Source organism: Lygodium microphyllum, chromosome 9, assembly GCF_053477565.2.
Source record: "Lygodium microphyllum isolate KBCC chromosome 9, Lygodium_microphyllum_v1.1.10, whole genome shotgun sequence".
Taxonomy (NCBI): domain Eukaryota; kingdom Viridiplantae; phylum Streptophyta; class Polypodiopsida; order Schizaeales; family Lygodiaceae; genus Lygodium; species Lygodium microphyllum.
In genome coordinates, this window is record NC_141143.1 from 136,997,755 (window position 1) to 137,021,349 (window position 23,595).

General features: G+C 39.5%; 1 protein-coding gene across 3 annotated transcripts; it reads left to right on the forward strand.

Moving 5' to 3' along the window:
• Positions 1–399: 399 nt before the first annotated feature.
• On the forward strand, positions 400–19,193 carry LOC148031624 (seipin-2-like). 3 transcript variants are annotated; one of them, XM_087685204.1, is made up of 3 exons: positions 400–2,188; positions 18,292–18,319; positions 18,422–19,193. In XM_087685204.1, exons 1-3 carry the CDS (start codon positions 958–960, stop codon positions 18,702–18,704), a joined length of 1,542 nt encoding a protein of 513 aa, XP_087541330.1. In that variant the 5' UTR covers positions 400–957; the 3' UTR covers positions 18,705–19,193. The 3 variants fall into 3 exon arrangements, with proteins under 3 accessions (XP_087541330.1, XP_087541329.1, XP_087541328.1); XM_087685203.1 differs by having other exon boundaries at positions 401–2,199; XM_087685202.1 differs by having other exon boundaries at positions 404–2,199; positions 18,292–19,193.
• The last annotated feature ends 4,402 nt before the right edge of the window (positions 19,194–23,595 follow it).

Consider the following 23,595-nt stretch of genomic DNA (forward strand, 5'->3'; position numbering starts at 1 on the left):
AAGAGAACAATTAGCTGTTGGCACATCCTCAAGAAGTAGGTCAATCAAGGCTATACCACACTTGCGCGCATGTCATGGGTCTAAAGAGATTTAGGAGGGGGGGGAAAAAAAGAGAGAAAAGGTCCTGAAAATCAACGAAATGTTTTCTACTTTCAAGTAACCAAGTGAAAAGTGGCAGGGCAAGATTGAAGATAAAAAAGGCACTTGAGAGAGAATCATGTAAGAAAAGTAAGTTTGATTGTGACACATGCACCCACACCCACAATTTCTTGCTTCCTTGGACGTGCATTAAAACACGAAATGTGTCACAATATAGGATCTACAACTACCAACATCATCGTCATCGCCCCCTTTCTTGATTCTTACAAGTGTGGGAAGCTTTCCCATGACAGTTCCTTGTACTCTGCAGTAACCTCGACCCCTTGAAAAAGATTCAATCTCTCCATTATTATAAATGGAAATCCTGACTTGTGTAGCCCTTGTTTCCCAATTTTCAAACTACAGCGAGCTTCATGCAGGTGGTAGGTGTTCGACCATAGGTCCAGCTAGTGTAGCAGAGACAGATACAGATATGGGTTCAATCTGAAATCAGAGTTCAATGATCCTTATATCTGATAAGAGTCCAATAATTCTTTTCATGAGACAGTAAACTTGGCTTTCATCATTTAAGCCCTCCATCTTGAGCCTTTCATCTAATGCTGTATAGACTCTTGCACTAAGAAAGCTTTTCTTTTTCTCCCCTTCTGGTGCATATACCAGTATTTTGAGCTTCACAGACCACATAAGGCAGCAATTTGAGACTTCACAGACCATATAAAGTCACACTGCAGAGAAGGACCTAGTGCTGATGGAAGAAGAAACTGGGTTGTAAAGTCAAAAAACAAGAGACATTACGTTACGCTACATGAGATGTGATAGTATGTATGGTGATGCTTGTTGGTTGTTTATGGGCACAGTATGCCCCCATCATCTAATAGACACGAGTTAATGCTCCTCTCACCAGACCAGGTCATGAAGCTTGCTGAAACTATGGATCATGTTCACCAGGTCTTATCAGGAACAGGGGAGGTACCTCATCATGCCTCTGTATCTTCTGCTTATGGGGGAGATGAGATTACTGCAATGATGCAAGATTCAGTTAGCCGAATTAACAATCAGTCATGTTCAAAATCTGGAAATGGACATATTCTAGCACTGTCTGATCAGGACTCTGGTTCAATGGTGGAGAAAAACGGTAGCTCCCTAACACTACCATTCAGTGCGTCTTCAGAATTTGCAACTCAGGAGAGTGAAAACTGCAGCTCGCTAACACCACCATTCAGTGCCTCTTCCAAATCTGCAATTAAGGAGAGTGAGAACGGTACCTCCCTCATGGTACTACCATCCAGTGCTTCTTTAGAATATGCAATTAAGGAGAGTGATGAGTCATCTGCAGTACATAATAGAGATATCGAGGTTATAAATTCAATTTCAGAGAGCTATGGATGTGAACATCACCATGAGCATCAGGAGGATGTAGGCTCAGATTACAATGACAAGAATGGTGAAACTATCCCAAAACATGACATCAGTGAATCTGGCAAGATCATCAAAATTCACAAAAGAGATGCTCGTGTCTTTTTCGAAGAAATTTCAGAGCACCGAAAGCATTTCATGTTCTTGTGTGCTGGTTTGGTTATTCAAGCTGTTGGGTTTCAACTAAAATCAATTCTCGAGGTTTTTTCCGCAGCACTAGTGCTCAGCCAAAATATTTGCAGTCTTGCTTCTGAATTTGTCAATCGTATATGGGAGTTGAGGCAGAAAGTTTCTATGGATTATGTGACAACCTCGGGAATCTACTTGAAACAAAGCTGGTTAAAAGTAAAACCGACATTGACAACAGGAATGAAAAAGATGGGTTCAGGTTGCTTAACTGCAACATATGTATTGGTCATGTTAAGTGTGCTTCTCATTGCTGCATTTTTTATCAGCTACTACATAGTGAGGTATTACATGCACGTGCCTCTCCAGATCAGAAAGCCTCTGCATTTTGATTATACCAAATCTCATCCTGTTGCTTCACTGGATCTTTTGCCACCCAAAGCACACTCGAAAGTCATGAACATATCGAAAGGGACTGCTCCTGGCAGCAAGTTCTGTGCTACAGTGCGGCTCGTGCTTCCAGAATCGGATTATAACCGCCAACTCGGTGTGTTCCAAGTAAGCTAACACCATATAACAAAGACATTGACTTTTTGATTTGTTGTGTCCTTTCTTTGCAACCTGACTACTTAACTGTGACTGATCCTTGGTTTGCAACATAATATGAAATGATGGCTGTGTGAGTGGTAATGAGGCACTCTTAAGTCACTCCTTAATTTCAATGTCCTCCTAATGCAAATCACGTCAAGACAATTTCTTCACTGTTTCTGACCTCTAAAACTTTAGCGAGAACCAACTCCACTCATTTGACCTTTTATCAAGTTTGTTTGCTGCCCTTAGGGCCACTCCAAATGCACAGATGACTTATATACTTATAGGGTTGAAGTGCATCCTATAGAAAGGCTAAGGATACCCTAGAGCATCTGGCTTACCGGTTCAATTTCTATGAAACCTCTCAAAAAAACCAAAGTTGCAAATGAACTATTAGCCTCTCAACTGTCTCTTAGCCGTGCCTCGCAAGTTTCTAACAGACACGTAGCACTAATAACGTCACCATGGGCTTCTCATTTCTAAACAGAAGTGAAACCTTGCTGTAAAACCTTCAGAGTACCTTACACAGTTTAGAAGACCTCTCTAGCACCTTACACTAGTCAGTCACAAACAGAAAACAAACGTTTAGGAAATTGTGAAGATTGTGGCCCCCTCACAGCTAGGGGCCACCTACAAAGATCTCACTCATGAGCATGAGATCCACACTAAAGATATGGCACTCTAGCCAAACTACAGAAGCTAAGATACATATCAGGCACATGTCAACGTGCCTTGTGGATAGTCACTTTAGGACATGGGACTGCTGATGCTTACATTTACGTCAACCTCTATAATGAACAGTTTTCTAGGCCACTGCCACTCTAGACTCTTGGAACTTCAATTACATCAGGCATATGTTGACGACCAGAACAAGGAACAGAGAACGACTCACATGATCAGAATGAGATTGAGATAAAGAGCTGTAAACAAACACCACACTTGATCCTACATCACATTTCACAAGATACACTATTTCATGCTTAAGATGCTGTAATTGCTAGGCACTTGCACAAAATCTAAAAGACCATGATTATCTGAAGCAGCCTCACTAACTGCCAAACACGTTTATCATATGCATGTTGAATAACTGGAGCCCTGAGAAATATATCTAAAGAACTAGCTGTTAAACATCTGCATGCCCCGTTAAAAGTAACCCTTTCCACCAATGAAGGAATTCAGGACCAATAACGGAATTCAAGGGCTCAGAACTCTCTTTGATGCCAAGCGTTTCTCGCATTCACGAATGAAGTGTCCACGCTTATGACAATAGTGACATTTGCCCTTCTTGGCATTTGATGCAACATCACCGATATAGTTCAGTGAAGGGGACTGCTGTCTGACACATTCAATGGTTTGTCCCTCTTCTTGCTCATTGTGGGATTCATCCAGCTTCTGTTCATTATAGTATGCATAATCTGGTCCACTCCCCCACTCTGCAGCAGGTTCTGTGGTTTCTCCTTCACCCTGGTGGATATAGGTCTCCTCCAGCTGTTGTCCATTAGGTTCAGTGATTTCTTGCTCTTCATTAGATTCAGCAGCCTCTTGCTCCCACTGATAGCTCTCTTCCAAAAGTAATAGTTCAGCAAGCTCGTCAAAGTACATTGGCTGCTGACTTGCTTTCTTTACAATATTCAAATAGTAAGCAGGTAATGAGTCCAGAGTTACTTTCATGAGCTGGTCATCTAGGATGATCTCGCCTAGGCTCAGCAGTTGTTGCTGAAGATTTCGGATCATAGTGATATGCAGGGAGATGGAGTCCCCTCTCTTCATGTGTAATTCATCTAACTGTGTCTTCAAAGACATGATCTGGCGATTGTTGCGGGCCTCATAGATGAGCTTAAGCTTCTCCCATGCTTCTCTGCTTGTGTTGCAATGCAGGATGTACGGCATGACATTCCTCTCAACAGAGAGGGCTATAACCAGCATGGCCTGAGCATCTCGGACGTGCCAGCATTCCTGCTGATAGCTCAATTGACAAAGTGTGAGATAATCCAGAGCATTGGCAGATGCAGGTATGTATGTGTCTTGGGGAGGAGGCAGCTTGGGGCTGATGGGCTCTGCAGGAGTGCCAGAGACTGCAGACGTGACAGTGCTAGGGCTAATCAGTTCCTTGGCAGGATTGGGATCTGCTGCCGTATGACACGGAGCATCGATAAATTCAGGTGGGCAGTACACATCCCTGGGAGGAAGTTTCTCAGACTCAAAGGAAGCCTGCTCCCAGCCGTCATTGTCATAGTCATCGCTGTCATCATCGATGTGGCCAGTTGCCGGGGCATGTGCTGTGGGTACGGATGTGAGTCTGAGATCGAGCAGTTGTGCATAATGCATAGGCATTCTTGAGCCGGGCTGAGGGTACTCCCATTCGCCAGACACGATGTCCCAGAAACCGCCGGCCGTCAGCAGATGCCGAAGGATGAAGCTCCACTCGGAGTAGTTGCCGCCATAGAGCTTGCATCCTTCCTCGGGCAACAGCCTCACAATTTCTGCCACGGAGAGTCCAGTGGGGTAAATAACAGACATGTTGATGGTGATATTACTTACGGTCTTTGAGAAATCATTACGAGAATCCGAGGTCTGTCAGAAAAATTACGATCTCTGAACTGTCTATCATAATCCTGGTCAGAATCCCATTGTCATTCTCATGTATGTAGATGGTTACAGGCTCTGTGGACTCTGGAGGTTCTGTCGGCTGCCATATCCGTTATTTATAGACACTGTGGAGACCCTGCCTCTTCATCTTCTGTCATGATGCCATCCTTAATGTACATAACTTCGAGTCGCGAGAGCATCTTATTTCTCAACCTTCCATCTCCTTTCAGAGAGTCGGCGCATGACACCCCGTCAGTCCATTCGCGCGAGTCATCTCAGTCCACACACCAAACACAAAATCCTCTTTAACTCACGAACCTTTGGAGGGATTTTTGAATCAAATTGCACGTCTCGTGAAAATTTTATGGCTAAAAGTACTCTTTGGAGGGATTTCTCAATCATATTGCACGTTTTGTCAGCATAAAATGTTTCAACCTTCATTCATTTGCAAAGGCAGCAGAAGGCATCAAGTATAAGGGGAGGCAGCTGGTGGATTAGGGACTTGTAGACGACCTATTGATGATGTTAAGGGCCTGCAGGGACAATGTGGATAATACAATGTTAGGACTTAAAATTGATGAACGAGCAGGTGGGCTTAAGATCAATATTCAAATCTTGTTTGATTAGTATGATGGAGGATACATTGCATAATCTAGGCTAGAAGGCAAAAGTGGTAGGAAGAGGCTCATTATTCAAGTGCTTGGGTTTTCCAATGGGAATCGAGGTAAGTGAATCCGAAAAGTCAAATCGAAGTCTAGGAAAGATGAGGGAGAAGATTAGCCCATGGAGATCTACAACTTGACTAGTACATGTTCAACTCAAAACCCTCCTAGCATTTATGTTTCTAGCATTAAGATTTTATTTCCCCATGATGACATGGAATAAAAAGATTCCAAAGAGTTGGGACTCATGCATTGGTAACTTCCTATGGGGGAGGTTTGAGATAAGCACCTAATTGGCACCCATCGGCATGGAATTTCTTAACTATGACTAGAACAAAGGACTTCAATTTATGCTAGTAACTACTAAGGCAAACGCTCTATGAGAAATTTATTGAAAGCTTGCTTGTTACAAAAAGTTCCATGGCCAATGCTGATCCTCAAAACACTTTTTGTCAAGAATAGGAAATGGTGTGAAAGTCAAGGTCTAAACTAGGCAAATACAGTCTTCTCCCAAGCCATCTTTAGGATTAGGGCACATGGAGTGGTTTGGAGTATCATTTCCCCCTAGAGAATGATCTTACAAGTAGCCAAGCAAGGTTACAATGGTTAGGCCCTACGTAAAGATGATAATGTTTTTTGGATGTGGGGAAGAGGAAAACCATTGTCAAAGGCATTGTGGAGAAGGGCCATTGTGTTGGGCAAACGGCGAATGAAAAAGTTGTGAGCATCAGTTGGATGCTTCTAGGAGAGCAATTTGCAAAAGTGTGAGGTAAGAGATCAAGGCACTAACCAATTCTACCAAGCTAACTTGGGAAAGAATTCTAGGGGCATTATCCAACACAGTGGGTGCAACATGGGCAATATCAAAAGTACCCAAGGAGCACTATAATAGGGAAGGTAAAGAGAGACTAGGGAAAGCAATTTGCTTAAAGATATATGGGCAATGAAATTGCCCCAAAGGAACAAGGTTTTTGCAAGGGTAACTGTGGGAGTCTTCCTCATAATGGACAAGTTAAGGAAGAGAAATATCAGGGATGAAAAATGCATGGGTGGCAATGAGACTCAATGGCACACATTTTAGGATGGATGTATCACAATAGAGACTTGGAAGAATGTCCCAATCCATAGTGGCCCAAGAAGTATGGATGGCCTCAGTTTGAATGCATGTATATTTGGGGGATGTAGAGTCAAGGGAAGAATTAGGAGGAGGATGATCAATTGTGTCGGAATTTTGACTCTCTAGGAGATTGGGATGCAAGAAACAAGAGTTTCATTCGAGGAGAAACACACGAGATTAGTTAGATAGGGTAGAGGGGCTAGTCATAGAACACGTAACTTGATACACATCATTTTCTCTTCATGATGGAAATTTTGTGGCTCCTTTGCTTTAGATGTGATCGCATGATGAAGGGGAAAATAATAAAATAATTCTCTACTTGCGTGATGAACAATATTGCTAGATCATAGATTGAAACCAGAGTCATGTTCAACAAAATGAGTTCGTCAAGTATAAACACACATTCACCAAAAATCCCTCATAGCGGGCCCAATAATAAAACAGGTTTGAACCCGAATCCCTAGGTGTTGGTGGCATCCATGTTAATATAAGCCAACCATCACTCGCACGTTCTTGTGTAACAAATGTGCGCACTATGTTCTATCACTAGGCCCCGCTAGCACCTCGAACATGTTTCATCATTAGCACTCATTCCCAATTGGCCCCTTTACCCTAGTAGTTGAGTCTTAAGTATGGAACTATTGGAGTATGGTTTGTGTGGTAGGTAGGATTGGAGAACAGGACTGCCGAGCTAAGTTAAACTCCCTTTTGAACTAGCCAAGGCCTAGCCAATGCACGCGAGTATTTGTTTCTAAACTAATACATATATCCTTTTGGTATCTAGTTTCACAATTTATTTTACATTAAATTGTAGGCCTCTATGAACATTGAAGTTGTCTTGAGTACTTACTTATAAAAGTAAGGTCAACATATTGAGTTCCTACTCATCATCTTCCCTTCTCACTCCACATGGTTTTCTCCCTTTGTCTTGTGCCAATCAAAAAGGTTGGGTCCACCACAATCATGTGGACATGATGCTCATAGCCTATGTGCCTACACATGCAAGCTGATGAACTTGCATGTGGCATTCCTCTTATATTTGTTAGCATTGCCCATTGCAACATATGTAATTACAATGGTACAATGAAAATGTGGTTCTTTTGAAAAACCCTATCCGAGGTAAACTTAAATAACCCACTATTAGACTTGTTAAGAGTTGATTTTCATTGATCTTAAGTTTGCTATTCATCTAAACTTTCAATTTCTTCTTAAAGAACAATTTTGAGACAACCCTTGGTTTTTAAAATTAAAGTAGTGCCAAGAGCTCTTCTCAGAAACAAAAGGGCAATGTTCCAAACTAAGGTAGTAAGCACTTCTTGTTTCAATGCTAGACTCTTTTAATTGCACACAAGAAGTATTTAGACCTTCAATTTCCTACCACATCTCCACAGGAAGTATTTAGACCTTCAATTGCATGCAAGGAGTATTTAGACCTTCAATTTCCTACCACATCTCCACAATAGAAGTTTTTGACATTTCGTGCACTCAGAAAAATAAAGACTAGACTAATAGCTTGCACACATGGAGGAATGGAAGATAGGTGAAGTTGACACTGTCATTCTAATTATATCTTATGCATCTTCTATTCGCACACATGGATGCAAGAAACAATGATTGTAATGGATGCATGTAGGTCTACTTTTAACATCAGCATCCCTCATTTTGAATTTTCAAGTCTTTATGATCCTGTCATGAATATGTAATATGGAGGCAACATGAAAAAAATTGAATCATAATGTGGAGATAATGCACTCATCTAAAAAGCAAAGCCAATTCACATATCCTAACAAGTACTGCAAAGCTTTGCTCATATGCATGGGGCTCTAAGGTCGATGAATCCATGTTGATTTCTCAAACTCCCAATAATATCATCATGAGCTTCTATAAGGGAGCCACCTCATCTTTAGCCTATTGCCATGGTGGGGGATAAGTACTAATAAGTACTACCTAGGCACCTTGCATTAGCAGGGGAACAAGAACCATCTATATATGTATGTAGTGGCTCCATTGCAAAAGCTCACGGCATGCATTTTCCATAATTAAAAATGCTCAAAACATATTTGTGTTATAATAAGCTTCTCTATTATGGTTGAGGTCATAGAGCCTTGTCTCCACTTGTGTGAGTGAATTCGTTATATATAAAATACATAAAACATAAATTCCAAGGCATTGATTTTTGTGCCAACCAATGGGAAAATGAGGAATAATTCCAAAAGGCTTTTCACATGCTAGCTATTTGTGGACCATTTGGGTCCATGGTTCCTCATATGGCCCATCCTAGTTCATGAAATGGTCCAAAATATTTTATCAAGAATGCGAAGCCATGAAAGCTTGTGAGTGCATTTAAGAGTTCACATCTTGACTATGAATTTGGGCACGGTGGGAATAGGTCCCTAGTAGTTCTTCCCATTGTTCACATATGTATGCATATGTGTCATCTTGTGGTATCAAAGTTCTCTATTGTGTCCATCTTTAATGTCATGGAATTGTTTACCTTATGTACATGGCCAAAGATTTTTTGTGCTTTAGTTTTAGCAATGTGCCCTAGATAGCCTCCTCCTTGCTATTGCCAAACATCCAGCCAACTTTCTATGTTATTGGTCATGGTTTATGGAAATAGTTGTAGTTTAGTAACATTGTTCAATGTAACATTGGCCCTTTACTAAGTTGTTATAATATAGTCTACCCCATTCCTAGGCTTGAGGACTTCCAAAGTTTACATGTCACAAAATCACTTCAACTCCTAAGTGAAGTTGTAATCTTGCTCCTCTAACTCATACTTTCATGTCAAAAACTTGCTTTAATGCAAATTTCAATTTACTTTCATTATTTTTATATGAATAGAAAATTCATGAAGGCACATGATATGCTCAACATGGAATAAGACAATTAGAAGGTTTATGGCGATTTGGTTCTCCCTAGTCCAAGTCCACAATCACTGTTAGTTACAACATTTCATATCGTGTACAAAAACATTTTAAAGATTTATGCCCATATCTATGCACCCTTTTACATCTACGCACCTTGCTTTGCCATGTCAAAAAACTTACCAAAGCATCTTGCCTTTGTTTTACAATGCGACCTAGTGTATTTATATGAGACTATTGCCTACAAATATGGCTAGGGGCTTTGTGCTATGTGAATTACTAGCCAAAAACTACTTTCTCCATCTTTATTGCAAACAACAAATTGTTTTTAACCTATCATGGAAAAGTTACATTAATACAAAAATGAGTAATATAAGCTATGTATCTAGAGTTTGCAAGGAACATGAAAAGATAAAATCGAAATAAAATATTTCTACTTGAGATGTTCCAATATGTGCATGAAGTCTAAACAAGATGTTCCAACATTCTTTCTCATTCAACTTGCCATTGTCATACACTTGACAACTCATGATACAACATCTGTTTAATAAAAACTTAGCTTATTAGTATTGTACCAAGTCCATGGCAAGCGATCAAACCTTTTAGTGTGCGATTAAGCCAAAAAACTCAAAAGTTTCTTGTGGTTTTCAATGCAAGACGTTTTTTCATCAAGGAGGCTTAATAACTCCTCTTCTTTTTGCTCTAATAACATATCCACTCTCGACTAATAAGTGGTGAGAGAAAGTACTATTAAAGCCATAAGAATTCAAATTGCTTAATTCCTTGTGCCTTAGTTTTTTGTGAATGACTGCTCTTATGTATTGTTAGTGGACAAAGCTTCTGTGAGGCTTTGCATTCACTTTATTCTAAGTTTACTTTTGCTTCTAGTTCTATTGTCGGTAGTGTGAAAACTCAATTGTTATTTTCTAAGTTGGAGGGACCCTATTGGTAATAAAACTTGTTGTTGCTGAGTTTGTATTGCCTACCAATGGTTATATATTGCTACCATATTTCCACTTTCACATGCTTAATGGAAGGAATTTGATGCTTTACTCAACACCTTTATGTTGTCATTTGATACTCATAAGAAGTGTCACTGTAAATTCATGTGAAAATAAGTAACCTCTATCAAGAAGAATGGTGGATTAGGACATGAAGAAACTCGAGATAAAGTTCTTAGACATAATTTTAGTATTCTTAAGATATTATTGAGCACCATCCCTAAGCCATTATTGTGTTTAACTAGTTGAGATCTACCACTATCCCTAGTTGTAAGCTAAAGCTAATACCTTATGTTGGATAAGCCATTTCTTGTCAATGGGAAGTTGAAAATGGTTGAGTTGGATGTTGCACAAAACTTGATAAAGAAATGAAAAGCCATCATTAGGAACTCTACTTGGGAAGGTAGGCTTGGTTTAAAAGGAGACTATTCCTTGATGTTTATCATTTGGCTTAGTAAGCATGCTCTTAGGGATGAATTTATTCCCTCCTAGCCAATGTTATTACCTCATTGGCAAAAGGGGCTATAGAGATGGGTTGATATATGGGATGCCACAATATTTGCTTTAATGATATTGCTAACATTATAAGGGATTTTAGACTCTCTTCTAAAGAGGCTAACTAGCCCCACTTCGTTATGGGAAACTTGAAGGAGGATTGTCCTACTTCTTTCATAGTCTCAAATGGTATTTCCCTCTTCTTTTAGGTTAATCATAAAGATAAGCCTTGTTAAAATTGAAAGCTAGGTCTAATTTTGCTAAAAGGAATCCTAATTGGACTTTTAAGCTAGTTAATTATTTGGAGGAATTTATTTCCTATGGACACAACTATTGCATGGAAGAGAAGAATGAAAAAGGTGTGGATGGATACTCCTTCACCAAGCCTTAAAATATTTCAATTGAGAAATTTGATGAATAAATTGTCAATCAAGTAGGAGTTAATGTTTAAGAATATGTCTCCTTTTGTGTTTTGTGTAAAGGAAGGTGGATGATGTTACACATTTATTTTGGAAATATGCAAAACCTATGGTGCAATCTTAAGAAGGTTGTGCATTGTTGCTAGAGTGTTAGAACCTTTGATGTCAAGTAAATTTTATTAAGGGACCAAGGCAAGTTGAATGAAGAGGAAATGAGATTTTTGCATATATTGAGGGCTATCATCTTGAGGAATATTCAGAATGCCAAAAATGAGGTTTCTTTTGATAGACTAGGAATAGACTTGATTCTATTTCTTCTCTCATCGAAAAGTGTTTGGAGGAATCTTTTGTTGTGATGGTGTGCCCTAAGGGTAATACCTATAGATGTGTAGTTAAAGAAAAGTAATGTCATTCAATATCAATCACATTTTGGATATTCCTTGTAAAAGTTGTATGTTTCAGTAGTCATAATAAAAATACTTTGTTTGACTTTTTTTACAAAAGGATTAGTTCCCTCAAACATGACAAAAAAAGGGGCTTGAGATCTATTGGGAGCCATTGCCAATGGCCATGGACTCTTGAGTTTCAAAAATGGCTACTTTTGGCAAACCTAGCTAAGAAAGCATGATACTCTGTTATTGAGGTGATTTGGGAGAAAGCATGCAATGACTGTAGCTAATGTGAGATGTTGCAATGATTCACAAAGCTATAGATGGTCTATATTATACATTTGGGCAATCCAAGTGAAGTGGGAGAGTAGGACTTATATGGTAGGTTGATTAGCTAACGGAGTGGAGGTTAAGGTGGTATTCTCACATATCACAACATATAAAATGAGTGTGCGTAGGTCTGCACTAGAGCATTTCCCTTTCGATTTTGTGAGATGTAGAACTTCTCACTAATTCTATATAAGAGACCTTTTGGATACTAATTTGACCAAAAGGATCCTAATTACAAAAGTAAGCTATGTCATCAAAACTAACATGTAAATAAACTTGAAAAGCATATGGAACTTACTAGGAATTTGTAACTTATAAGAAATCTAGTGTAGATGATAGTAGAAGCAAGAACAAGGAAGTCAAATAGACCAATTCAAAGAGCTAGCCCTCCAAAGTGTCTTGCATTCCTTGATAATCTTTCACCCTTGCCCTTGAAGGAGGCTATGCAAACACAAGTGGGATCTCAACTGATGTTAAATCATGTGACTAACAACACTTTGTAGTGACAGTTAGGCTCAACCTTTTTCACATATTTAAAAGGAATCAACTTATATGGGCAACCTTCTTTTTGTGGCAACTTCAATGGGATAATTAGCATAATGTAGCTGACACAAGCAATAGTAATATTCAACATATTGTAGCTACCACAAGTGACAGCAACATTTGCTTTTATAGACATCACTTAGCTAGAAACAACATAATTTTGTGATCAATCAGGTCAAGTTCTTACATACAAGTTTCAAGCAAATAAAAACAAGAACTTTCATGTGCATGTGAAAAAAACAGATCATGCACTTTAACAGGAAAGACTTTCTTGCTTATTTCACCTCGCAAGAATGATCAACTTGTGAATCAACAACCCGATTAAACTAATTTGTTCTTGTTAATGGCAATGCCACTTCTAGATCTAAGAGAAGAATGAGTGAAGCATGCAAATTTATTTATACCAATATATTTTGTTATTTTTTGAGTTTCAATCAAACTTATGGATTAACATTGATTGAATTGTTAGATGGCATTGCATATGGTGGGCCAATTTCAATCAAACAAATGGATTAACATGGATTAATATTGATAACATTTTTATACATACATGGGTTAGCCACATCACGATCGACTATGTTGCCTGCCTACCTATGCTCCATGTATCCAATCTTGTAAAGCCCCCAAATGAGGAGAAGACATATAACGGAAAATGGCAAGGTTTTTAGTTTAGACATTGGAAGGGGATAGACTTAGACCAACAAATTAAGAAATGGCTTATGTGGACTTGACCATTGGGATAAGTGGGAAAGCTTAAATTAAGTTTAGTGGATTTTGCACTTGAGGCACCTTGCTTTGAGTGGTGAATTATTAGGGACTCCTATTGTAGGGTCCATGGTGTTAGCCCTAGCATTGACCCCCTTGATGAGAGCACTTGACCTAATTGTACAATGAATATTTTGTGGAATACCACATCATATAAGTGGGTGGTCATTTGGAATTCAAGCCGACCATAAGGGGAGTAAGTCAGGTTGGTGGATCAACTACATGTATCTATTACCAAACAGAACTCTACCACTACATATGACCATAATTGATAGCCTCCAACATGCTCTAAGTATTGAGCACTCTCATCTTCTTCACAATCCTTCATCTTGCATTTGTGCACACCATGCTTATGGAATGATTGTGGATGAACATACATTTGGGGACAACAACTTGCCCTCTATGCCTCTCTGCATGATGAATAGAAGCATGAAGAAGAAATCTTCTTATGTGACCTGCCATATTCCTACGAACAATTTGGATTTGGTCATGATCCTTAAGTATCTAAAGAGAGCGCAATTGAGCAACCTTACAACTAACCTAAAGCCTCTTAGAGGTCTCATGGAATCCTCAAAATGAAAGTGGACCAAGGTGCATGATCTATACCTCTAGTACACTTGGGCCCTTCTAAAAGACAATGAGACCCTAGTAGTCAATGAGCAAACAAACGATGAGTTTTTTTACCAAGAGGATTGAGATGACGAATATATGGATTGTGACTCCAAGGACAAAACATCTAAGAATGAAGCTAAGACCATTGATTGTGACACTAATGGACATGTGATTGAGCAAATAATCGTGGACCCAAAGCCAAAAGAAACTAGCACATTGCTTGTAGAGAGAAGAGTGATCCCATCCATGCAAGTCACCATTAGAGCTCATAGGAGTTGCATAAATGGTCATTTCTTGTAGTAATTTAGTGTAGTAGAAATTCTTACTCCTCTATTATTATTCTCACACTTCATTCACTATTTGCTTGTGTTGTGTTGTGTCTTCTTTTAACATAAGTTTTTGTGGAACCTCTTGCATATCATTAGATTGGATTTATACCTAGTAAAGGTGATAATATGCATACTTTTCTTAAAGTATACAAAGTAACATTGAGTAATTTAGAATTCAGGCTTGTCAAGATTGTATAGTAACCAAGAGGTTTGAAGTGTTGCCGATTATAAGGACTAGGAACTCTTATTGGTTCAAGCTTGTCAAGATTGTATAGCAACTAAGAGGTTTGAAGTAATTAAAAGGAATGGGTACTCTTATTGGTTATTTTGCTCCAAGAACTCAAGTGTAAAAGGAGCAAAGCCAAATTGCCAATGTGCAATTTCTTTTATCACATTGATCAAGCTAGGGGAACTTTGGGCGAATTTGTTTAGGAAGTGTTTAGAAGAGCAACCTAATTCTTTTTAAAAACAACGCATGTATTTTTTTATATTTCTATTTATAAAATATTTATATCTACATTGTAAAGTGCATTAGAATGCTACAAAATGCACAAGATCTATTAGTGGCAAATAGAAATGTGGTTACAATAGGCAAATGAGTTCAAGTTGCTCTATAGTTTAGAACCTTCTTTATTAGTTGATGTTATGGTGCAAAATCCCACCAATCTTTTCAAAGCTATTGAGCTTGCAGAACATTATGGAAGGAAGTATAGAAGAGAGTCCTCTAGTTATGGATAGCCAAGGACTGTTTTAAAATAGACACAAGTTGGCAATGTTTATGGCAGCAATCATGTATCAAGTGGGAGCTCAAGAGTGCCAACTTATCCATCGTTCAATGCTTCAAGATCTCAAGGCAATTATAGGACAACAAATAGTCCAAGAGTGATGTCTTGTTTTGAAAAGAAACACAATCTTTTCCATAATCATTTTCAAATAGCTAGTTGGACCCTATGTTTTTTGTAAGCAAATTTGTGATGAATCAACTTCAATGTAGTATATAGAGATTCTACTTCCTCATGCCAAAATCCTTGTTCATTAGGAGATGCAAACTTTGTTACTCAAGAACATTAAAGTAATGCTTGTGTTTGTTCTAACCATGTAACGATTGGTCTTCTTTTGGAGAATGCCAAATGAAACAACATATGAGATCTTGATATTTGCACCCTTTGTTGAATAAGCATAGTACCAAATTTTGTTTTTGCAAGCATTAGATTAATTAAAAATGGGGCAAGTTAACTCATGCCCTATTAAATCATGAGTACAATTGAATGGATTGACTCTTTTATAAACGATTACAATATTGTATCGGCAAAGTCAAAGGCCTCAATTGTCTCATTAAGGCCTTGGCCGTTAACTTATCGAGTTAATGGGCATCTCTACATTCTTTACTTGGAAGTTAAGAATTAACTAAGTAGCTTTAGAAAAGTTTACCAACATCCAAGTCCATTGGAGAAACTAGGCACTACAATGTTTCTTCGAAACCTCCACCAAGGATGAGATCCAAGCCCACCTGAAGCATATGGGGAAAACTTGAAGCTTGCTTGTCATCCTATGCCCAAAATTCTAGACTTATCTTATTTTCAAAGAGATTCAAAAGAGACTTATGAAAGGAAACATGACCGCAACAACAATAGTATGCGAATTCAAGGCATGTTTAAGTACGTTCAATTCAATAGCCAATTGTAACCATTTCTTTTCGATTCTTGAGGTTAGTTGAGGGTGATTCATTAAAGCAACAACAACAAGATTCTCTTAACACATTCTTGAAACATCTAACCAAAAGTTTCCCTCTCAAAAAGGGGTGAAGAGTGCACAAATAACTTCCTACTTTTCCATGTGTGATCAAGAATTACCACACGAATTATATGCCTTACCTTGAGAAACTTAGGATCGAATCAATGTTGGTTCCTCGAGGAGTTTCTATGTGTGATCAAGAATTACTACACGAGTGATATGCCTTACCTTGAGAAACTTAGGATCGAATCAATGTTGGTCCCTCGAGGAGTTTCTATGGCAAATCCCACACTTAAGCATCCATCTTCATAGTTGAAGGACATGTTAGACCTTTTTAAAGTCTCTCAAGTAAAGTTAATCCATCATGGCACTTTGTTTTGACTTTCTTTCCTTTCGTAAATGCAGGGCCCACTTTACTTCAAGCAAGTTTAGCAACTTCTAGCATGGCACTACCCTTATTCTACAACCCTCTCGCTTGACTTCCAAGTGTTTTGAAGGAGATTCATCAGAACTGTTCTCATGGCCTTGAAACTTAAAAACTGGCTTTGAAGTCAATTTTTGGTTTTCAAAGACACATCTAGTTCCCCGTAAATGGATTAGAATGTTTGCAGAAACCGATCAGGTCCCCCCATGAATTGGATGAAGATGTGAATCCCTGGGGATCCCTCCCATCTCCATTCCAAAATCATTTTAAAAATGAAATCATTCCACACCATTAAAATTTATATCTTCTTTTCTTGGTCCCACCAATATGGATTGATTTTCAAGGTTGAAAAACTCAAAACCACCCCATGTGACCTAGTGTGGTTTTTCAGTTTCCACTGAAAAGGATGAACACTGGTTTCAGAAAACCAGCCAATAATCACTTCCTAAGGGGCCCAAGGGAGGGAGATTGATATGCTTTGGTGATCTCCCCTTTGGCGGGAAGATTCCTCGTTAACAGAGGCCAGAGGAAAGCATCAACGTGCAAGGTAGGAGAGCCCCAATCATCTGCCCATGTTTGCACCCTCTTTTTGTAACACAGCAAAGCTTACATCCCCTCTCCTATCATTATCTGGTGCCCATCGACACTAATGTAATCAGATTCTGTGTGAGCAATGCACTGGGCTACGGAAGATTGCCCGACTCTAACGGGCTGACAGCAGGAGGAAAACAGTCTGTAATTCCCTTTCTGGGGCTGCTTGGTGCGCTAGTTTGCAGCAGGTAATCCTACTCTTGAATGCTTCTTGATCTGATTTACTACTTACGATCATGTACTGGATCATGCGATAGAAGTTTTCCCCTCTCATTTGCATCTCTCCACAATAAACAGAGGCTCAATATCAAAGGAATGTCACTGAAAAAACCTGCAAGACTTTTAATGTAACATTCGAAACCTGCAATGATCATAATACAGTGAAGAGGAATCGTGTCAATGCAAAGAATCTTTGGCTTAAGAATTACTGAGCAGTAGCATTGCGTGGGCTTAGCAATGGCTTACAAATCATTGGCCCGATGCTTTCAATTTGTAATGCTTGTAATCAAGTTATGAAAGTATGATTATGTGGGCTTAGTTATTGCTTATGAATCATTGGCACAATGCTCTCAATTTATCATGCAATCAAGTAATGGCATTCCTGAGTTTGAACAAGCACTTGCTGAAAGCATCATATAACATCAATTTTAATTGTCCTCTTTGGTGAGATTGCTCAATATTGTTATTGTAACTATTCCTCTGTTTGACACAAGAAGTTTTCTGAATTTTTCCATTTCAAAAAGGGGGTTCTTTTTTTGTTATTACCTATAGTTGTTCAACATCATGGGCTTCTGCGAGGGAGGGACCGCATATCTATGTAGGTGCAGTTGGGAGCCTGGGGAATGCGGTTCCTCCCTTGTAGAAGCCCATGATGTTGAACACTATAGGTAGGGGGGCTCCCAACTGCACCTACCTAGAGCCCCCTTCCTGAAATGGAAGTTCAACATCATGGGCTTCTGCGGGGGAAGGACCGCATATCTAGGTAGGTGCAGTTGGGAACAGGGTGGGGGACTGGCAGCCCCCAATCACACCTACCTAGATATGGGTTCCTTCCCTCACAGAAGCTCATGATGTTGTCATTGTAATTCACAATGTGGGAATTATATTGGAAATTTGTCTAAAATTTTGTGTAGATGTCCCAGCTTTATTTACTTTTTGCTGCAATTCAAGTCCATGGCTGCTTCCTTTGCAGGTGAGAGCAGATCTCACATCATCATCAGGTGAAGTTCTGCTCACAACTAGCCAGCCATGCATGCTGAGATTCCAGAGCACCATATCGCTGTATGCGAAGTCGTTGCTCATGGCAGTTCCTTTGCTGACAGGGGCTGCCTCAGAGGCTCAGGTTCTGCTCCTGCAACTGCTAGAATGGCAGGAAGAAAGGTCTCGCCCCACCGCCACTGTGAACGTATACTTGATACCCCGTGCAGGGCGTCCTACAAGCATTGGCCTGCCAGAGCTCTATGGGGCAGAAATTTTGATAGAATCCAACAATATGTCAACAATCAGAAGCTGGAAAGGGACATTTCTTTTGTGGGTAGGATTGGGATTCCTTATCTTTGGATTTATGGTCAGCTTGTATCTTGCCAGGCTGCTTTTGTTCTCTAATGCAGGGTCCAGTCATTCTGAGACAATAGCAGCGGATCTCACAAGCAAGAATGATGCTCAGAAACTGGGTGCTCTAGAGTGATGGACCTGAAAATGGTCAATAATTGTGAGAGGAGTGGATTCTTGGCCTGTGACAGGATACCACACTTTGCACATGGTTCTTGGTACAGGATCGTACATGGTTGTAAGAGTATTGAGGGCCAGGATGCAGAAGTGCTTGCCACAAGCATATACCTCCAGCTTAGCACTGCTCACTGTGTATAGAGTGTTTGCTAAGATTGACCAATGGGCGTTTTTGCATATGCTTGAAAAGGCCCAAGACTTTTGGGTTCCAAATCATGCCATCTTACATCTACCATAGACATGCTATACCCTGTATTATGCAGATTATATTGTTCATTGTACAAGGATATCCAATATTACCAGTAACACTATGTGATTGCATATACAAACCATTTCTTTAACCATGAATTCATACATTTTGTTCTTTGAGGCTGTCAGAACTCTGTTAGGCAGTTAGGCTGCCACCCCAAGGCAGTCTATGATTATATTTCTTTCGTTTTTTTTTTTGGGAGCTCTTGCTGTGCACAGACTCACACAGCTTATGGGCCCAAGTCCTGACTTCCAGGTTACAATCTACTCTAGGCATTGCTGTAAAAGGTGTTTCATTGTAAAATATTTGATAGAGTGAGTACAACCTTTAATAGAGTGAGCTACAAGGATGATCCTTGAGCTTCCAATTTTTCTGGCAAATGCCTTTTCATGTGGAGAAGTAGCAAGCAAGGTACTCAGTTGTCCTTGATTATGGACATTACAATGGTACATACATGCTTCTTGATGTCAAAAGATAATCATTTCATAACAAACAATGACAAATAAACGCTATGTAATCACCTCTTGTCATACAAAAAGGAAATATAAAATTTTTAATCTCCATCTTGTATCATTCCACACTCCAAGAAGTACCTAAGATGACCATGGACACTCTATAATGGTTGCTAGCTTAGTGGGTTCTAGTCACAGGTGTTCCTAGCAAGCACATTCCTAGGTTGAAAGGGCAACAAACATCAATTGATAGTGTGACCACTATTAGCTACCTTAAGCATTGTTAGAAAGCAATGTCCTTTGTGCTAAAAAGTGCTAATCAATAATGGAGAACTCCAAGCAATACTACAAAGAATTCCCCAATGAAAGAAGGTATTTGTTATCAAATTCACAGATGTGAACATTGCTAAATAGCTTATGGAATGCATGGGAAATGTTGGAAGGTGTAGTTGGAAGATGGGTTCTAGAAAGCACCACCAACTCATCTATGCATAGTTGTGGGCAATGCTAAAAGTTTTTGGGCATTGTAGCCATCACTAGGAAGTAGTACATGTCACTCCAATGAATAGTGCACACACTTGTAGTGGCCTACTAGAAAGTTGTGAGCACATTGATCAATGGAAGTCAAGGTGTGACTAGTGCACCTATGACCAATTCGAATGGAAGAGGAAGCATAATGTAGAATGTGCCAACGTTGCTGACTCCTCCTAATGTTGCTACGTCAATAGCTAGCCAAATGGTTTCACTAAATAATGGAAGCCAAATGATGAACCCTAATGTCATGCCAATTAATCAACGGGGGCCGATCCCTCATCAAAGGGTTGGCTAGTTGAATGGCAAATAGGTGATCACGATCATGAGTCTAGTGTGTCAAATGTTCTTGGCAAATTCAAGGATATAATGAAGCATTATACTGATATGATAATGGAATAGTATAGACAAATAGTTGTAGATGTTAACTTTCTAAAGAAGCAGCAAAACTTAATACAAAGTCCATCAAGGTTTAGCTATAAGTGGTGTAGTGGTTAGCACTTTTTGAGAAACTATCCTAATGTCAAATGCTATATATGTGGAAAGTCCGGCCATCTAGTTAATAATTGCTGCTGAAGTAAGATCAACTCTCTTCAGCAAAGAAGTAAGCAGTCAAGTCCAATTAATCATCGAGCACAACAGAATAACCTTCAACAAGATGAGAGACCAAATCAAATATTACAGAGAGAAAAAGCTATCCTAGTTCACTCTTAGTGCAAGTAGGAGAGCCTAGTACAAGAGTGAACTTAACCTATCTAGTGCAATATGAGGGCCTAGTACATTAGGGAGGTTAAATTCACTCTTGCACTAGGCCCTCCTACTCACACTAAGTGTTGGCACACTTTCATCACACTTGCACACTAGCACTCTCACACTAGCCACTTTCCCTACCACTCCCAAACTATACCTCACTCCCACACCAGCTCCCCTACTTGCACACTAGTACTTGTATACTACCATCCCACTTGCACACAAGCACTCACATACTACCACTCGTACTCTAGCACCCTCTCACATACTAGCATCCACACACTCACACACTAGTAGTTGCACACTAGCACTCACACATTACTATCCCACTCCCACACTACCCTATGCCTAGACAATACTCCTAGCACTCCCACACTACCTTCCACACTAGACTTGCATTTCCACACTAACTCCAACTCTTGCACATATGCCTCTACCCTCTACTCTACTCTTACCTAGCATTCTTGCATTAGTCCTTGCATTCCTAACCCCCTTACTTTAGGAGCATCCTCCTTTTTCTAAGGGGATGATCCTTTCACATGAAGGGCAGAAGGTTCTTGGCATGTAAGTAGTAAGCCATAAGGATTAGACCCTAGACTTTCCCATCTTAGGGTATCCACCATCTATCGCCACAATAAGATCCCAATCCCTTGCACTAAGTGCAAGCTAAACCCTTTTTGCACTTTCATCCCTTAGGACTTGCCTTTGCATTGGTTGGGTGAACCTTGGTTCTAGCTATAAGTTTCTAACACTCATCCACAATAACACTAGCATCTACACATATGAGTAGAGCTTCATCCTTAGGGAGTTCCACCTGTAGAACTTGCTGCGTTCCTATTTAGTTAACACTCCTTGCATACAAGTGTCCAATGCATTTACATCAAGACACCAAGCTTCTAGTCTACTTGTAAGTTTCCTTAGAGAGGGTGCATGTTTAGACGCAACTATCAACATACTTCAACCCTCTAGGTTTAGGCCCTAACCACTTGCATTTGGCACACTTTATCACATCTAGGTTTAGGTGTCCCTTACCTAGGGACCTCACCTCCTTAGACCCAATGCTAGGAACAACATTTTTGGGTTTATATCCCTAGGATCCAATTCATATTGCATTTGGCACAACAACTAGGCCTATGTCACCTAGGTTTCATTCCACACCACCATTAGGGCATAAGTTAGGGAGGTGCAGCCATGTTGTTGATTGAGTGTCCAAGAGTATCGAGCCACATTTAAATTATTTTGAGTCACATAAAAATAGTGCATAGAGACTAAATAACTATGAGGAAAAGTTGATGTCTAAGCCAAAAACTTTCCACATTATCAGCCCCAATCAACCATGCCTTGTTTTCCTTGAGTCGATCTCAAGTGCATTTCACTCACACATTGACCAGAAGATCTATTGAGAGATTTTCCTTAAAGGCACTAACATAGGACCTCAAACCAACTTCAATGGCAATGCACTTGGTTGCCCATTGACCATTCTAGTTAGAAGAACAATTAATTTAGGAAGTTGAGTGCCACCAAGGATCAAGCACAATTACATCCTAGCTTGCAATGTTAATTGGATCACAATCCTCAGGGATCCACAAGTATAAGATTAAGGTCCAAAAGAAGAATGGTTTTCTAAGACAAAGACACATCAAGAATGGCCAAGGGAAATTGCACCTAGTGCAAGATCCAACAACTTGATTGGACAATCATTAAAATTGGAGAGACAAAAAGGCAAAGTCAGTTGAGAGACCAAAGGAGAATAGACAAATCAAAGGAGTCCAAGAATAGAAAAAACACACACAAGTCAAGACCACACACATACTTGTCATTGCAAGAATAGTTCAACAGTTTTTATTTGGATGTTGAGAACCTGAGACTTTGTTGATGTGCTTCACAATAAACTAGATTGTGAAGTCTATCAATAATCAAACCTTATGAGTCAACAACAATGATCAATGCCAATCCAACTATTTGATCACAAAATGGCTAAGTTAGTGACACAAGAGCTAAGGTCACAACTAGGAGGCCGGATGGAGATAGATAAATTCACAAAGGCTAACCAAAGATGCATTAAGTGTGACATCACTCACATGTATCATGATTGTCCAACACACAAGGCATCCAATAGAACCCTAACATGGTCTCCTGAAGCTAACATCTAAAAGGTCAAAGCCACAAACACCAACCTAGAAGATGAAGAGCTAATACCTTTGGCATATCTTAGGGTTAAACTAATTGCCGAGTGAGAGAGTCCTCATTGAAGCTCTAATTGATGAATGTTTGGATTACAACATTTGAACTTACGAAGTATGGAGTGAAATTGGATAACCTAAACTCATCCTTACAAATGCAACTGTCAAACCATATGGAGGTTCACCTATTCCCTCCTAGTAGGGAGATGCAAAATTTTCATGACTATAGAGACTAAAAGCATGCCCATCATTTTTTATATGCTTCCAAATCGAGAGGCTATGGGCAATAAAGTCTTTGCTTGGAAGACCTTTTAAGCATACAACCCAAAGCTAAAACTTAAAGGAATTGATAAAAGAGCACCACTAGGAGTGGAGTCATTGGCTTAATTTGACTCAACATGGGGAAACTTACCAGGTCCAAACACTATAAGAATTGATAGATTGAGAACTCTTTCTTGATTCTATGGGTGGTGGCGCATGGCCATTCTTAGTTGGTGGAGTGATTTTTTAAGTTAATTGCATTAACAAAAACTATATTAGCATGCCAACAAGTTACAAGAAGGATCCTCTTCATGGCCAATGTTGTCAAAAAATGGACTTCA

What these genes read in the sequence shown, in the direction of transcription:
- LOC148031624 (XM_087685202.1), top strand. Translation starts at nt 958, where the DNA reads ATGCCCCCATCATCTAATAGACACGAGTTAATGCTCCTCTCACCAGAC. An exon ending in GCCAACTCGGTGTGTTCCAA is followed by an intron (nt 2,200 to 18,291) that starts GTAAGCTAACAC and finishes CTTCCTTTGCAG; the next exon opens with GTGAGAGCAGATCTCACATC.